This window comes from Chaetodon auriga, chromosome 18, assembly GCF_051107435.1.
Source record: "Chaetodon auriga isolate fChaAug3 chromosome 18, fChaAug3.hap1, whole genome shotgun sequence".
NCBI classification, from domain to species: domain Eukaryota; kingdom Metazoa; phylum Chordata; class Actinopteri; order Chaetodontiformes; family Chaetodontidae; genus Chaetodon; species Chaetodon auriga.
Window position 1 is genome coordinate 14,269,437 of NC_135091.1, and position 18,931 is coordinate 14,288,367.

The 18,931-nt window shown below is 41.3% G+C and overlaps 1 protein-coding gene across 4 annotated transcripts in view; it reads left to right on the forward strand.

Moving 5' to 3' along the window:
• Positions 1–18,931, forward strand: part of LOC143335976 (MAM domain-containing glycosylphosphatidylinositol anchor protein 2) — a 159,215-nt gene that overhangs the window by 114,556 nt on the left and 25,728 nt on the right. For all 4 annotated transcript variants that reach the window (XM_076755712.1, XM_076755714.1, XM_076755713.1 and 1 more), the window contains exons 10-11: positions 2,931–3,203; positions 14,375–14,523. In XM_076755712.1, the coding sequence (XP_076611827.1) occupies positions 2,931–3,203; positions 14,375–14,523 (422 nt within the window). The remainder of the gene's footprint in view (positions 1–2,930; positions 3,204–14,374; positions 14,524–18,931) is intronic.

Consider the following 18,931-nt stretch of genomic DNA (forward strand, 5'->3'; position numbering starts at 1 on the left):
ACCGAATGAGAACATCCATCCGTATAGAGGGAATGCAGTCATATACAAACTTCTTTTTGCACATGATTGTACAGTACAATCTTCTCTTGCAGGCTTGCCCACAGGAGTAGCATGTCCTACTCTTGATGCGCTCACCCATAGCACATGGAAGAAAAATGAAACCCATTTTGACTGAAGCTGGAGTTTATTATAAACCAGCCAGGCGCTGTTTCAGCAATGAAAGTGCACACAGATTCACCACAGCTTCCCACACATACTCAAAAACACACATGCATATTTCCCTCATGTATACCCATGTCTTTGTGCTGTCCACTTCCCTTTAGATGGTGGTCCATGTGAACCACTGGGAAAAGGCCTCTGTGCCCCTAAATGTTGTTTTTTACCACATTACTGTCAAGGTATCCACCGGTGACTGATGATGGATTACATCTCGGCCAGCGCTCGCAGTTTTCCCACAGCCTGTGACTTACAGCAACTCTGAGCCCTCGCAGCCCTCGTTGCTACACTAACCATGGAGAGCACTGCTCAGGGAATATCACACAGGACCTTTTAGCTCCTTTCTCCTCATGTTCGCTGGGCAGCTGTTTCACAGGACATGCACAGGGGGGAGATGAGGCATGTGCCCTTGTTTAAAGGATGTTTTGGTTATATAAGAGAGGGGTTTTTTTTTCTTTTTTTTTTCATTTGCTGCAGACCCCAAACCCTGTCTTCATTTGTCTTTCTGTGTCAATGGAAATGCACTTACTGCAATTTGGTCTAGTGCCACTCAGGGAGGCTGCGGAGCTGGGCTGTGATTCACCGCTGCACACAAACCTACAATTTTAATGTGATAAGTAGAGATTCAGACCCTTCTTTTAGAGTCAGAGATAAGGCACTGGGTTTGGGTAAAAGCCCAGGCAAGGCTCATTTGAAGGAGGGAACTGATTGCTGTTTCATTTAGCGGGGATGAAAGCCACTTTGCTCTCCACCTTGTGAGCAACATCAGGTGAAGGATTCAAACTTTTTTTTTTCTTTTTCTCTTCAGTCCAAACTTGTGTTTACTTTTTCTCTCATCCCATGTGTCATGTGTGTTGATTTTTTCTTTTTCGCATTTCAGCCAGGCATTATGTGCTCTGATGGCATGACATTAACCATAGCAGCTGCTGCGTGAATTCCAGGTTTTGCGTGTGTGATGATTAGCATCGAGGGCAAGGAAGTAAAATCCCGCTTTGGATCGTTGTATGCTGGTGTATCATTTAGCATACAGTGTGATGTTTACAGCCCACGTTTCTCACTGCGTCTCTGTGGCCCTGCTCTACAGGCTGGGCTGAGGTTAACTCAGTTATGTGCGTAGAAAAATAAATCAAAGTTAGCTGCTTTAAGAACTCAGTAAAAATATTCTGGAAGAAAAGCAAGTATTTATTAGATTCCTTAAAGAGATTAAGCTGGTAAGCTTTTTGCATCTTCTACATCTTTAAAAAAAAAAAAATGGCTGATTAAGGTTGTAGATAATGACATTAATAGCGTTATGAAATTCATGCTGTAAATTTTAATAAACTGTTCATTTAATTGCATATCCTATCAAGTTTGGAAGGCTCAGTAATTAGATTATATTATCGTGTGTGAATAATGTAGAAGATTATGTTGCAGATTACAGTTTCAATCAGGTAATCGGTGATCTGTAACATATTACATTTTAAAAAGTAACATCCCCAGCCCTGGCGACAGCTACCCGCCTTTCCTTTATTCTGTCAGGAATTATGCAAATTTCAGGCAATTAAGGGGCTCCGTGTCATTCTGTCTCTTCTCCTCAGCATTCTCTGTTGTTTTTCAAGCCCCACCAATGACTTTTGTCAAGCACCAGTATGAGCATGTCAAGAGCAAAGATGCTTAAGATGGGGACATTATTCATAACCATTTCAGTGCTCGCACGCACAAGCACTTACACACATTCTGTCTTCACAAAAACCAACACACACGTTTTGTCAGCGTGCACATAATCTAACACACATTTAACAGAGGCCAAAATCTAGAATCACACACACTGCAGGGGGAGGGTCCAGGTTACGCCGAGGTCATGTTAAGCCCCTCACAGATGCTTTGGCTAAATAATTCACTGGCAGGTTGTCTTCATAGGAAGAGGTGAAGCCTGTCAGATACTCAAATAAGTTATTAATTTTCCATTTTGAAAGCTTGAGGTGCACTTCATCATCCTGTTACCAATTTTCCATGAAGCGTGACTGATTTCATTCAGAACGTTGTTCTAGTTTTTCTGTGAAATTGATCTTCCTGCACCCTGTTGCTGCGGTCCCTGCAATTGTTTTCACTCATATTTCATTTATTGACTTTGCAGTGCTTATTATTTAAAGTTTACTTACAATAATGCTTAAAGCTCACTCTTTTTCTCCCTGCTCACCTCTCCAATTCATGTTACTATATTAGACTGTCGTCTAAAGTGTTTCTCTTCCTCTCAGTATCTGTACATGATTTAAACTCCGTATATGTTTGCTGTCACTCAAATATCTGTCATTTTCTTTCCAGTTATGTGCTTCTGAGTCTTCAGTGAGCTTCGGTACATTGCTCAAAGCCATTTTCCTTTTCTTTTCACACTTTCTTAGCCTGTCCTTGTCTAGATTTTTAAATATACTCATTAATCTCATACCAAACTCTTGTAGACTTAGTATTCTGACTGTCTCTTCTGTCTTCAGGATATTTTTTCTCTGTAAATATCTCTGGAGGTCAGAGTCTGAGACTGCCCTCACCTGAATAGTGTCTGTCTTGTATGGATGTCTGAGCACCTTCCTCCCACTCATTCTCTTTTTCATTCCTTTGCCCTCTTTATCCAAGTCTTTTTTTTAATATATTTCCACTGCACTAACATCCTTGACACACTTTCCTGTCCCTGTCAAATGTCAGCTGAACTTATCTGAGCCCATTTGTCTCCCACTCAGACCCTCCGACGGTGGAGCCGGTCTACATGGAGATGCGTCAGGGCCTGGGGAGGCCTGTGGTGATGACATGCAGGGTGCTGCGAGCCCACCCTTCACGTGTACTGCGATTCGAGTGGCTTCTATCAAACCGGCTGCTCCACGCCGGAGCCTTCGACGCCCAAAGAGATGAGACGGAGTATACCATCCGCAGCCTGAATCGAGATGGCTGGGGGGAGTACACCTGTAACGTCATCAATGAGGCCGGAGCAGGCAAATGCACCTTCCAGGTCACAGGTAAAGAGTGTCTGTCCTTTTTCATGTTATTATACAGCTAGGAATTGACTGTTCACTGACCTTTCTATTCTCACAACACATGCCGTTTACAGCGATTAAGGGAGAAGATTTGTCACTTGAAATCAGTATTTTCTTGAGTCCAGACAAAGGTAGACTAAAGCAGCTACTCATTAGAGCACTTAAATGTTTCAAGCTGACCACTTTTAAAACAACAACCCTGCAAAGGGGTATCATGCTAAAAGACTGAGGCTAAAAGTCCTCAACAGTTGACAGTGTTATCAGGTTGGTTTCCAGCCCAATAATTGCTCAAAATCTGCCCAAACTGAAAAATGTCCAGATACTCTCTATAAACAATAGCAACAGTATTGTGGTTCCAATTTTTTAATATGACATTATAATAAATGAATAATTCAAGTGTTCACAAGTGCGCTAGAACAGCAGTAAAACTGTTTTCCATTTCTGCCCTCTGACATAAAAATAAAGAAAAAATAAAGGGACAGCTCAAATACAAAAGTAATGGGTTTTATCTAACATGGTAAACTGCAGCAAGCCTTAATGGTGTGCCAACTTAAAGTCTACCCCCCACATGCATACACTCATGCATGGAAAGGGAGAGAGTACAAGCAATTCGATGCTATCAAAAAGCCAAACAAATAATGACGTTATAATGTTGCAAATGGAGTTTTCTGTTACAATGAAAATACAGATTTGCAAAAACACTACAGTTCATGTGTGATGTAGGGCAAGCCACAGTGGGTGGTAATGATAGTAACTCCATGTCATATCAAAGCTGAGTCACTGGATGTTTTCATAACTAAGCAATGCAAGTTACTAATATATTTTTAATATACTATATTTTTTCAATTCATTTTAAAACCAGCCCAGTTCATGGTAAACCAGCCAACATCTGTCCACTCGCCCAAGCCCATTATACCACACAGAATACAACCCCAAACCCCCCAGTCTGGCAGGAAACCACTGGTTGATGATCATTGTATTGCAGTCTCCGACACTACGGCCGTATGACGAGGAGGAATACGGAAAAAGACCCGTATTTCATTCTAATGTAACCTTGTTTGGCTTCTTAGCAAGACCAAGGTTAGATTGATGCTTGTTCGTATTTTCAAAGTCTGTTTGATTTTCAATGTCACAGAGAAAAAGCCTTAAGGATGAGGACTAATTGATGGGTTTGGTGAAAGTAAGGCCGTTTTGCATAAAGAGTCTGATAAAGAGAGACAATGTTCCTGGAGTGTAAAGTACTCATATCTCCACCTCAAACAGCAGGACAGACCTGCACACAGTAGCCTAAACAGTGGCATACAGGCAGCTTCCACACAGCAGATGTGCTATTGTGAATGATGCTTTTTTAGCGTAACCTATAACCCCACTAAATAGTGTAGTAAGTACATCTTGGCCATGGAAGTTAAAGTTATTGCTGTAGGTAGAGGAGTTAGCCAGTTCAACACATGCAGACATACAGTTCAATCCACGCATCTCCACCCTCTCATCCAAATATGGTCACTTCTGGCTACAGCCATCTATTCAAAAAGGTAGTCCACAAACCAATAGGTGACGCCTCGCTGTGTTGACGCTTGTTTTTTTCATTTTGGAGAGCCCCCACCCTCTAAACTCTTTAAATGCATAGTGTAGCTCTTACTACAGCCTTATGTGCACCACTTGAACATGTGGTTAGCTTTACAGACCTGCCAGTGATGGCAGATTATTTTATTTGTTTATTTTGTAATGTGTAGGCATGTAGATGTTTTAAAAGACATTTATGTTGAAATAATATTGAAATAGCATGCCTCTCGTATTGGCTTTCACTCTTATAGACATAATGTGCAAAAATAAATATTCAAATGGGGTGAACCTATGTGAGTATTTTTAGGAGTATTATAATGTAACTTTTGGGCAATTTTGACAGCCCTACTGTGAGCTAGACTGAACCCCAGCACGTTCATCAGCATTGCCATGGATATACACGCAGGGTTTTGGTGGCAATGGTCAGATATCCGACAGTCCCACGCAGGCCTCTGGACAGTTGCTGGTCAGTTATTCGAAGTTATGTACCATCCATGTCACTCTCATGCACATATTGGTTACATAAAATGAACAAACAGTGTTTCTTTCACCTTGGAGCCGCATTCGATCGCAGCCATTTTGCCACCACACATCTACATGTCTCCAACATCTTCAGTGTGCGCTCCAGTTCATAATTAGAGTCTTCGCTGAGAATTTTTCAGACAGCTGAAATTACCTCCTCAAACATGGAGCGGTCTTGTCACACTGTGTTTTATGTGTGCGGATGTCTCTGTGAATGATAGACAATTAATTTAAAAGAAGAAGGGAAAAATTCTCAGATCGTCAGTCTGAATGGGACTCGTCAATCATGACGGCTTCTTCTCTGTCTCACATAGTAAACCTGTTCTTCAGATAATACGCACTTACCTCCTCGCTGCTTTTTTTCAGAGATTGCCTCCCTCTCTCTTTTTTCCATCAAGAGCTGTAAGTGTCCATCTCCTAGTTGGATGTTATGACAGGACCAAATTAGTTTGGTTGCGCTGAGCGACCGCAGGAACTCTGTCCAAGGTTTCAATCTCCTAGACCTCCCATTAGAGGCAGGAGCTGCAGGGTCACGGGAGGAGCATTTGTCACTTTGATCCTCTGCCACTTAGGTTGCTCTCCTCTTTGATGCCGTCTATTTCTCTCCATCTATTGCTGTCTTCTAATCGTACCTTTCTGCACCGATTTTTCTGCCTCCTCTCTCGCTGTTTCTTGCTCTCTTTTGCCATGTTTTCTTTTCCTCATTCTCCATCTTTATCATTTTAAATGTCTCTCTACTGTCCTCCCTCTCTCCAGGCAAACCGGAGAGGGATGGACACCCTCCCTCTCCTTGTGTGTGTCATAAATCAGTCCTCCCTGGTGAAACAGGTAGAGCAGAGAGACAGAAGCACATAGTCCCCGCCAGCCATTTGTTTTTCTCAACAGAGCCGGGGTTTGCCCGCTATTGCTCCCTCTTCCTACCTCCACTCCCCTTACTTCCCTTTCATCCTCCATCCCTCCTTCCCTCTCTCTCCTGCCTTCGCTCCATTCCTCCCGCTCAGTGCTCCAGATTCCCACCATCTGGACTCAGTGGTTGCCAAAGGTATGGAGGCTCTTTTAGTAACCCCCTGAGTGCAAGAGCATGGTGCAGAAAATCCACTTGGTTCCTCCCATCATCCATGAAATCTGGCATGTCCCAGTCCCTTAACTCCAGCTCTTATTCTTCAAGATTTCTCTTATTTTATCCTGAAACTCAATAACCCCAATATGAGATCAACACTATTCTATAGCGTAGCTGAAATAAATAATCTACTGCAGAGAAAGTGCATATCAGCTTCTCTCTGACTTGCAAGCCCACTTGTGAGATGAAGCTCATGAAATATTTGTTACGGCTCACGCAGTAAGGTATCTTGGTTTGCTCACTTTACAGAGTGAAGACAGGTAGACGCCTGATATTCCCTCACCGTCTTCTCCCTGAATTCCTACTGGGCTGTGTTGATGTGTAATAAACATATCAGTCAGTTTTTGCCTGAAGCCACAGTTGCTCGATTAAACTTAGAGCTCCTGTCAACATAACATGCCGAACATACATGTTACCATGCCGACAGACACATGCAAACTCGCCAAAGTCAGGCATCAGGCCATTCTGTGGCTTATATAAATACTGTTGCCTCAAACATTATTGAGCCAGGGGAGAGTGTGTGTGCATGTGCATGAATGGCCATGTGCCAAGCCATTGGGACATCTGTGGAGACGGTGACTGGGCTGTAATGGCCAAGTTGGCCATTAAATTGTGCCACGGGAGAGACCCCTCGGAGGGGTGTAATGTGTACCACTGAGCTTTGGCTCAGGCTCTGTGTCATGGGAACTCTGAGTTTTTAGAAAATGCTGAAATCATGCTCCTGTGAAGGGTTGAGAAAGTTAGAATAAGGAAAGAATATATATATATATTTTACTGTCTTTGAGTCTTCATGCAGCTTTTCTCCTTTGATTTCATTCCAGTCTGATGCAGTCAGTGATTTATGCATTTTCTGTACATCCTGTCCTCAGGCTGGAAATGTGTGCAGTGGTAGTGTGAAAAACAGGTCACAGGATACAAGACATGACATTTAAACATTTCGTCCATCAACTTAGTGTTGCGCTTTGCACAGTTTGGGGGACTTTATGGGGTACACCCCTAAAATCCTTGGTCCTACAGAGCCCAGAATGCAACCCAGTGGCTATAGTGTCTCACTATAGACCCTGTCTATCTCCTAAATGCCCATTTCTGTTTGGAATGCAGGCTTTCTTTTAACATTTTCAACCCCAAGCTGCGATAACCCCAATGACATCATCAGGGTTATTTTTAAACCCTGTCTAGAGCCAGACATTATACAACTGCTTTAATTGGAGGACTAACCCTGACTTAATGTGTAAAAGCAGTGGAGTGTCCCTTTAAAGGCTTTTAATTCACTGCAAGACTGAAATTTACAAAGAAACAACTAATGGAAGCAGATCTAGTCCACACTAGTCTACAGTGACTGGTCTGCCAGACTATGCATGCTGCAGTTTTGCTGGAATTCTGAAATGCACAAAGAAAAGGCCAACAATGTTTCTCATTTCTCCCATGTTTAATTCCTGTTCTTGGCAGTCTGTCATGAATTACCACAAAAAAAAAAAAAATTATCTGGGACAATGTTCAGATATTCATTGTCTGTGTTTTGGCAAGTTTGCTCACAAAATGAATTCAGATTCTACATAATGATGTGCTTGTATGGTCCCAGTTTCCCTTTTTATTGTAGCCATTGTCCCTAATGATGCAGCAATCACATTGTGGAACACGGTGCCCAAAGTTGGCTGCAATGAGATATCTGCATATGCTTTAGGAGGAAAGCGTATTTATTTTAGTGTGACACACACTCCCACCACCTCATATCTCTTTTCCCTTCTAGAATCTATTTTGAGATGTTTTATTTAATCCAACGTCTTCTTTGAGTAACGTTTTTGTCGCCTTGATTTGTTTTTTTGTATGTTTGTTTGGCTCTTTGAGGTGTGTTGTAAATAGGCCTCTTGGGCCTTTTTTGAGCTAGAGTACTAACATTTGATGGGATTTATGTGCGTGTGCTATTTTTGTCTTTATCTTTTTCATATCTTCAAGTTAAAGAAAAAAAAAAACCTGAATTGATTTTACCTTCAAACCTGTACGTTCCTCTCTCAGGGGGTTGTAAAGCTTATCAGTGTTGGTCTCCGGTGAACATTTGTGCCTCGTCATGTTTTTTTCAGTAACTCCGCTCGCTGCCTTCACAGCCTGTGCCCAGTTCACTTGCAGTGAACTCCACCCCACAGTAAATGGTGGATGATAAGAGAGACACTACTGACATTGATGGATCCTGTAGGTATTAACGACTGACATTACGCGGAGCAGAGTGAAAAGGCAGCATATGAATAATGTTATCTGTGATGAGACTGGAAGTCTGTCAGGTTTGAAGGAAGGGCACAATCTATTCTGACCTATTTTTGTGGTTTTGCTTCTTTTATATTATTACAGTACGGGTGAGTCACTCCAGAGCAGCCTCCTATTTACACTGGCCAAAAAGGCTAGAATCAGAAGTCAGTGGGTCAAGACAAACACAATTCAGTCCCACCTAATATGATCAATCACTAGACTCTGAGTTTCTTTGTTTTTTGAAGTTCACGTGGTGAGGATGGAGGAAGTTGAGGGAGAATAAGCTGAATAGTTGTGACTTCAGTGCTACTGCCCGTAAAGAGAGAAAAAGAAACACAGGGAGAATTCTGCCTCCATCCCAGGAGGACTCAACCAGGCAATTACCACTGAGTCCTCTAATGTCTCTAATGTATTTTCCCTACAGTCAGTTAGCTGTTCGTGCGGTGGTGTTGGCTTTGTCTCGGCCAGCTGTGCATCCATATGTAAGCGTCGTTCCTGCCACAAAAGCCTACACCACACATCAGCTCCGCACCATACAGCAATGCTTTCCATATGGTGGGGCAAAGTGTTTTCCTGAAGAAGAAATCATGTTCATAAATCCTTAAAATATTATAAGGAAGTCTGCAAACAAGGTCAACTTCTTGCCTGAAGGGTTTTACTGAGCTGTTATTAGTCATTGCATTGGTTCTGCTGTTATAAACAGGATTTTGAAAAATCAATTAAGCCTTCTGTACTTTATGTTTGATGTCTCCCACCCAGGGTTATCTGTTTCAAGCGGTGTAAGTGGGTTAGGTAATGTGCTTCACCACACATAACGTAATGGAGTGAAGGCCACTTTGCTTCATTACATTACATTGTGTATTTGAATAAAAGACAGCAATTCTTTGCCGTAAGTGTGGTCTAAGAAATGTACTTTTAAAAGATTTTTTTCAAACTTAAGAGACACAATTGATGTAATAGGTTCATACTAAACACTGAGGCTCAGTGAATGTATTGGTTTTATGACGTCTAAAGGCACAAATGAATGCTTTTATGAATACATTTCTCTTTGTCATGTGTTCCTAACGCCAAGTCCATGTGGGAATCTTTAAAGACAACTTTAATAATCCATTCCTGCCTTTGCTCTGCTGCAAATTGCAGCCTCTTCATTTCTGTACCAGCCTTACTCTACAGCATGAACTGCATGAACCACACTGACTCTCTCTGCCAGGCTGGCTTATGTAACATTTACTGTACTGTATGCTGTAAACACAGCTGGCTCTATACAAAGACACATTGCCAAGTCGACTGCAAACAGTATTTGTCTTTTTTTTTTTTGTTAGAAAAAGTGTTTATTTGTTTGGGGTTGCATTAACATCTCAGTGAGCCATAGAGGCAGTCTGTGTAATAGTTTCTTCAGTTAGAAAAGGTTCGACTTGCGGTAAACTGCTGAAGCCTTCATCATGTTAACCTTATGAGATGTATTTCTTACCGCAACATAAAAAACATTTACAGATGAACTCCACTGTTTACTTATTAGCAGTCTTTTTCTTGCTTTTGCTTGTTTTTTTTCCCCTCTCTCTCTGAATGATTTTATCTGGCTGATGAATGAGTGTTCCTTTCCCTCAGATTACAATATTGTATTTTAAATAGCTTCATCCATGTTAAAGCCAAGTGATTTGCAATAGGCTGCCCAAAACATCATTAACCTGATTTATTTTCCTGAATTCAGAACAAAATGCCCTCTGTGTTGATTTTGACTTCTTTTCATGGACGATTATGAAAATTGATCAAACCAGTCAAAGTCTGAAAGAACCTGCTAATTGTGGGCTTTTTTCACCCACAAAGGCACCTCACCAACTTTGAATGATTATATCTGAACTGCATGTGTTTACGGCTTACTTGTACAATGCACTCAAAGAAAATTTGAGCTATTGATTATGCTTTCCTCTGTCTATTCAGCAGTCTTTGCCTGATATTGTTTTCCTCGTTGGGGTATAGATTTCATCTCAAGACAATGCATACTCTTGGCATCTCACATCAGTTACAGCTAATGTTACATGATTATACAGCTGCATGAGCACTCCACTAGATTCCTCCTGCACTTCTTCTAATTTCATATGAATTGTCCTTAAAGGATGATATTCTATATTTGTCTTATTTTCAACAAATCTAATGGAACGACCGAAACCAATAATGTGTTTGACCATATCTCAATACTAATGACCTCGTAATTCCATCTGTGGCACTCAGCCTTAAACTCATTCATTGCTATTGAAGACAGAGATCTCTTTATAATAATCTGCTGAACAATAAACTGCAGTGTTTTGCAAATGTTGCTCGAACACGACTGAATAGTGTTTTGTGGGGAAGTACTGTAGTGAAGAAAGTGTCTCAGTCTGTGTTATAGTTGGGGGATTATGGCACAGAGGAATAGGCTGTCATAGGATCAGTTCATAGATGATTTTGGTCTTTTCATGGGATTTGCTAACAAGAAAAATATGGAATATGACCAGCATTCAGGCCTGGTCACATCAGAACATGGCTCAGAGTGACCTCTCTGTAGTGAGTGTGCTTAGGACCCAAATGTAGTACAACCACCAGTAAGATAGCTTTTACTGACTTTAATCTCAGGCTTGGCAGAGACAGAGAAGCAGCGATGTAGTTCAATGTTTAGAGCTATAGTCTCTCAATATATTGATGCGGCAAAGCAACAAAGAAGCAGAGGAAACTCGCTCAGTTCAGTCGTTTTAGACAGATTCAAAGTCACTTGAAATGTTTGGTGAAGGCAACCAAACAATCACAGGCAAACAAAAATCCAGGAAATGCAGGGCAAGACAAGGCAGGCGGGTCCAAAGAGAGATCAGTTTGATAATGAACGCTTGCACGATGCGAAGAACAATCTGGCAACGAGTGAGTGTTGGAGAGCAGCTTAAATACTGGGCTGACTGGTAATGAGAATCAGGTGAGGATCAGGTGAGTGGGCAGGTGGTCGTGGCTGGCAAGGTGAGTGAGAGTGGAAAAGTACTCTTACACTCTGAGTTTTGCAAGCTTAAACAGCTTGCTAACTAACAGCACAGTGCGTTTGCTGTGTCAAAAGACACATTTGCACCATTGATTCCAGTCTCATAACTGTCTGCAAACTGTTCCCTTTTTGTGGAGCAATTTATGCTCAAATAAAATTGGATGCTGCAACAAAGCTAATAAGCCTTGATGAGTTATGCTTGCTCATTTTTCTATCCTCCAGCTCCCATTTCCCTCCAGTATCAGCCCTGTGTAGACGGTTTGTTATTGGTCAATTGCACACGTGTCAGATGAATTGATTTCCCTTCAGAATGTGTCAGCCTGAAATGCTGGTTTGACACATCCTATCCTTGTTTCTAATCATTTCAATAATGATAATATTTGAATCCATCTGCAGATTGAGAGCCATTAGCCTACTGTTAGCAGGGAATTAAAACCAGGCATATAATCCTTTGAACTTATGACCTTCAGTAACTCTCAGTTTATTTCCTCCCCTGAGTGTCATATGTAGAATCAAATTGAAGGAAACAAAATGGTTCAAGGATCTGCTCACACTGAGGAGCCCACAGGGAGGGACCCCGGGGGCCACTCAAACTGTTTAGGAAAAAAAACGCCCTTATAATTCATCAATAACATAAACTAACTTGACAGGTTTATCCAGTTGCTGACATACATACTTGCTGCAGTTCCACATCAAATCCCAATGCTGCTTTTGTTTGGGCTAACAATGGCTCATCTACTGTCTTTTCCATTGCTATTAAACCTCATCTACCTTGGGCATTGTCATCTTTCACTAACAAGCCCAAATAGCAGAGGGACAGAGGGTGAATTACTATTCTCTGCCAGGAAGGTCGTCCTGTAAGCTTGTTCCTAGATCTTGATTAAAATACAATGTTCTGGGAGCTCCTACTTTAAAAATCGGCTTGCAGACTGTGACTGGAAAGCTGAAAGCTTGAAAGATTCATTCAGTTCATGCCACAATCGCTGTAGAAAAATAAATCCTCACAGATTCCAACAAAGCAAACAGCGTTACTGAAAGCAAAGCTTTGAGAGGATCTCTGTGGAAGTCCGGATCCAGCTACATGAAATTATTTTTACGGAGGAGGTGATTTTAGTGTACAGGTATCTGGCACTCTGGGTTGATCTGCCATTGCATGAGTAGAACACTTTTAGATGTAGTCACGTTCATACATGCTACAATCTGGTGCACGCTTTGATTCAACGCCACAAAGAACTCCATATCACGCAGGAGAATATGAAACTTTAATGATCCTTGAGGAAAAATTTCGTCATAGGAGCAACAAGGAATATCATACAGAGGGGATAAAAATAGAACAAACGAATATAGTGAGGATGAAAGACACTGTGCATCTGTGTCATGCTAATTCAGCTATTCGTCTCTTTTTGGCTTTAAAGAAGTCTCACTGTGTTAACAAATGAAACATTTACGTTTGTGTTCCAGTATAAAAGGAGGCCTGCGCTGTGTGCTGCAGTCAGCAAGGTGCAAGCACGCAGTTACAGTTCACTTCTACTTCACTAAGTGGTTATAGACCCGTAATATGCACTGACACGTCAGAATAAAAACAAATACTTTTTGCCATTTGTTTACCAATTACATTCACACTTACTCACTGTAAAACCAACCAAATGCTTTAAGAGCAGCATTTTTTTTCCAAACCTGCCATATAGTTCATGCCATGCTGGTGCCATGCTGGAGATACTGTGAGACATTGGCAGTGCTCTCATGGGGCTGTAAGTCTTCACAGCAGCACAATTTTGTCTTTGTGTTGAGTATTATTTTTAGTTCTTCACTTACAGAAAGATTCCACGGTGCGGCTTAGTGTGTTGTGCATGTCAAGTCTGACACGTTTGTCTAAGCGTGTTCGAGATAATCCAGCTCCAAGGTGAAAGCGTTAATGTTGCTAAACACGCTCAACTGCTGCTGTTTAGAAAAGATGTTTATGTCTGCTCAGTATGTTCTTCATTCAACGAGGTTTTCACCAATAACACAAAGACACTTCATCGATTTTACATATCAAGATCAGGACACTCATAGTGGCAGGTACTACTCAGCCTGTAAAAGCTATTGTATATCTATCTGCGGGTGCTGTTCCAGAGTTAGTGGAGATCTGGAGCTTAGCCCTGTAACACCTCAATGAGTTTTAATTGATTGTTATACTTGATTGTTATTATCACTTCAGACAGACAGTTTACCAGCAAATAACAGCTTTTTCATCCTTGAACACCTATGAATGAACAAATCAAATAATTGCTATAACTTAATATGTGACTAATGAATTTTGGCCTATGGTGGTGTTCCTTATGGGACGATAAATTCAATCTGCACCAGATTATCGTCCGCCAAATTTTATGGCAAATGCCACAAATAGCTCCATTTAGCTTGAAATAATTGTTCAAACAAATGTGTTTTGACCAGTTATGATCAGCTGCCACAGAATGAACACGCTGCATAACGTTGTGTATGAAAGCACACCTGCTGGGCTCTGTCACCGCCTTTAACGCCATAACCCTGATGATGTCATCGGGGCTAGGATCGATTTGGATCATTCAATTTTTAATAATAGTATTCTTTAATATCGTCTGGTAGGCCTGAGTTGCAGGCACCCTTAAATTCCACCATATAGTCTGTAAATGTTGTGGTCTTTCATTTTAAATGTATTTTGATGTGCTTTCTCTCCAGGCAAGGCCTACCCTCCAGAGTTCTACTATGACACCTACAGCCCTCTGTGGCAGAACAGGCCCAGAGTCTATGGCTTCAAGCTCCAGTGGACCCAGATGAACCCCAACGCTGTGGACCGAATCGTCGCCTACAGACTAGGCATCAGACAGGTGGGATGACTGAGAGTTGTCCAATTTATTTTCTTCTCTGTTTAACCAATTGATGCATCGCTCAACTCAGACGTGTTATTCAGTCCCACAGAGCTCTTTTGTTACCGTTTTGTTAACGTGAGTGTTTAAATCCTGAAAAGTTGGCTCCTGATACAGCAACTGACTCACTGGCATTGGTCAGCCTCTTTTCAACCCTTCTCAAATGAATTAAAGTCATTTTGTGCCATGGGACGACAAAAGCCTTTTTTATTGCCACTTTAAGCATATGATAGAAGTGTTTGCACAGCTTGTCCTCCATTCGAGAGCACCAAATCTTGCGCCTTCGATTCATTGTCTGTCTGATTCTGCAGTTTTTGAGGATGTGAATGAGCCTCTGAGGGCCAGGCAGGATGACTAAGAACCTGTCAGGGGCAGTCGTTTCAATGAGTTCTGTGGTTTCCACGAATTGCTTCTGTTTTTCGCTCTCCATCAGAAGCTCAGTCAGAGGAGTGGAAGGGAACCCCGCAGAGAGAAAGAGCAAGCGTTGCTCCTGTTTTCCCTGCTTCTCAAGTAAACTCCACAGATGACAGGCTTGCAGCATTGATGGATGGCGTGGTTACATTTTCTCTCTTTGGCAATCTATGTATACCTATCTCTCTCCCTCCCTCCATCTCTCTTTCTCCCCATGGCACTGTGGAGCACATTTCGTCTTTTTGCTCTTTATTTACAGCAGCAGGTGTGGCACCACCTTCAATTTACATAAAGTTAGAAACGGTGAACTAGCTCCACGGATATCAAGTTAACGTTGCTTTTGCACTGCAGCGCCGAGCAGCCATTTGGGAGAAAAAAACCCCACCATATATTTAAAAAAAAAAAGAAGAAGAACATGCTGCAATGCTAAATCCATCTCAGTTCTGCTCAGAATTAGCGAGCATACCCTGACAGATGTGTTTGCAATGAATAATATAATTTCATGTTTGTTTCACACTACACCCTCAAGGAATTGAAGCTTGAAAACACATTCTAAACCAGTTATATTTGTGTAGCCCAATGATTTTCCTGTCAACTATCTCAGTTGGTCTGTTTGGTAATAAATGATGTTGTGCTTGCAGGGCCCCGTGTTTGCGCTTGCCAGGCGTTTGTCTGAAAACTTGCCAGGAATATACATTTGCTTTTCCTATTTTCAGCTGGTCCTGCATGCAGTTTTTTTTTTTTTTTTTTTTTTTAAGCAGATTATTACGTCTGCATCTGTGCTTGAACGAACCCGCAGCAATTCAGAAGTCGCATTAACATTTCAACCTTTTCTGCATTTGTTTATTGAAAAGAGAACAACACTTCCCCAGTGTATTTATGCAGACAATCATTGTTTGGGCAAATTAATTTCTTTCCACCTGCTTGCCTTGATATCTCGAGAGGGTACATTTTGTGACCATTATTTCCTTCCTGCGAGGCATAACAACCTATCCTCCCTGTCATAGATGAAAGAGATTCTTTGCTGTAGGGAAAATTCACAGACTTTTTCACAGGATTTACTGTAGTATACAGTGTACCCTCTGTGATTGACTGAATCTGAGCTTTGAGTATTGATTTAGACTGATAATAAGATCTTTTCAGAAGTCTTCTGTTGAGGACGAGTTGAAACCAGAGAGAGTCAAAAATCAAAGTCAAGGCAGCGAACAAGGAATGAGAGAGAAGAGGAGATAAATGAGTAGGAGGAAAGGCTCCTTTTGTAAATAAATAAATTCAGAGATACCTCCGGACAGACTGTGGAAGAGTGGTGCAGTAAAGAAAGGCTTCGGCACGTGGACTACACCACCTCGATCTATTTATAGATCCAGCAGCAGCTCCCCTGCCATTCCCTTGGAATTATCATTTTCTCTCGCTGCTTCTGAATTAATACTTAGAGCTGGTGGACCTCATGCCTCTGTAATGGATTGCTTTGTGTTATCGTCCAGTGCCCTCGTGAGAGACAGTCTGGCTGAAGGGGAAGTGGGAATGAAGCTCTCGCTGAAAGGCATGCATGGACGAGAATCACAAAACACAAATCACCGCTCCTGTCAGGGATGCAATGAGAAGGTGTGACATCTGCCCTTGTTTTGATACCCAGCTACTTCAAAGCCTTCTCTGCTGTCCAAGGGCTTGTTTGCCCATCTCCAGCCCCTATAGGATAACTTTCAATCTCCATCGTGCCATCTTGGAACTGCTTCTTCACTCTCTTCCTTCCTCTTCTCCTCCTCCCCCTCCTCTTTTGTCTTTCCAATTGATCTGTCAAGTCAGGGTGCACAAGCAGATCAATAGGACCCATACTAATTACATGCCGGCAATCTACAGTAGATCAACGCACGTCAAACATTACACCATCAGCGTGATTACTCCCGTGTTTCCTTTGGCTCCTGCAATTGCTTTGATCAATCCTGTTGTCTTTTAAAGTTGCCGTAAAAACCGCATGAACTGCTGCCACAATCAAAAGAAATTAAATCAATATAGCACTCTGCCTCTGTGGGGAAAACGTGGAGAATGAAAAGTAATGGGATGTAAACAGAATCCTTAATTGAGCGCAGACGCTGTGATTCAGTGAACATTAATGGGAATCAAAACAAAGGTGCAAAATCCATAAGCCAGTAAATATGTGTATGATTCAAAATGTCTGAAAAGTTGAATGTTTTTCTCAATCAACATCTCAAGTTTGATTTGATTTGCACATTGAAGCACAGTTCCTTTAAGGCCTCTGTCTGCCTGGAGCTTTGGGACACACACACACACACACACACAAACACACACACACACACACAAACACACACACCAGTCCCCTGTTAGACATTCACTTGCTAATTGAATGTCTTTAAATTGGGCACACGTCTCCGAAGTGATGCACAGCTACACACATATATATTTTAATACTTTTATTTATGCTCACAGTATTATACAACCACCTTAACATATGCAAAGAATGTGGCGTGCTGTGGGAACTTGGGAACAATAATGAGGTAGGACACAAACCCCAAGACGTTCTCATTCTCAAAGTAAATTAACAGGGCACTCCTGTTACAATCTGCCATCAAATCCATTTGAAAAGATTTTTTTCTGAGACCTGCACCGGGCTTTCTATTACACGAGAGTTCTAAGAATATTGATCAATTAATTGCATTTTATTCTATTCATTTTAGAAAGTAATGACACCCAAATATTAGATGTAAAGTGAACATGTAGACCCACGCAGTGCTTGTTTTGTCAGAGCTTAACTAGGCCACCGACAAATATTTGATCCACATTTCATAAAGGTCTCAAATTTATGTTTTAGCTACAGTTTTCTACAATGTAAATCTGTGAATACGGAATATATAATACAAACTAATGACAACCAGTGAATTTCAGTTCCAGATGCTTCAAAGAATTGAGCATTTATAGAAAATGAATGATGCAGCTGGTGCAAGTCAACTAGTGCAGCATCAGCGCTCCGCCTGAATGCTATGCTCCATAAAGGGGACATAACTAGATTTAATGATGTGGAATGGGTTCAGATGTAGGAGGAAATCAAAATAAAGCAAATGCGCAGCAATACAAAAGCCAGAAAATGCACGTGGGTGAGATTTCATGTGTTTTGTGGCTGATTTTCAGAGGAGATAACCTTGGTTGGGAATGTTGTAGGTACGACAAGACTGCTGTATATGTAGGTTGGTTTGTAGGTATGTTTAATTTCCTCCACTAAAGATAAAATAAAGTGTGCAAATATTTTCTCTTTCTAACACCTGAAAAAAAAATATTCTTTGACAGGTGTGTTAGATGTTCTACACACTGGTAGCCACATGCAAAAACAGCTTATGGCCAATTACACTCCATTTACACTTTGTATTAACCTGTACATAAATTATCCGGATAATTAACAATCTGATCTTGCCTTTGTGTTTAACCTGGGGTTTTTTTTTTGTTTTTGTTTTTTTTTTTCATTGTCATTATCCTCAATAAGTTTGGATCCTCCAGAGCAAAACCTCCACTGAGTTTGGTGACATGTTGAGTTCGGGGGAAACTTTATAAACTTTCTTTATTTATCGTTCCGTCTTATAAATTCAGCAAGTATTATACAGTGTCAGTTTGTCCCAGCGTGTTGCTGTACTGGCATGTAGGCTACTCTGTGACGAGATAAATTATTTGCCTTGTAAACAGCAGATCACAGGTCCACAGATGAGTGCAAAGCACACCGTCTTGCACACAGTTATTTCCTACTGTATATCATTCATTTCCCACCTGTATTTTTCACGCAGTTCTGTTGAATAAGACACCTTTTGATGCTTTCGTAGCACAGAACAGACATCAAATTGCTAAGTATAGGTGTCTCTGTCAACCTTCTCGCTTGCTCGCTGTCTAAATATAAACAACCTATATTTTATGTTAGCTAAAACCAATATGTGTGTGTCATGTTGTGCATAGA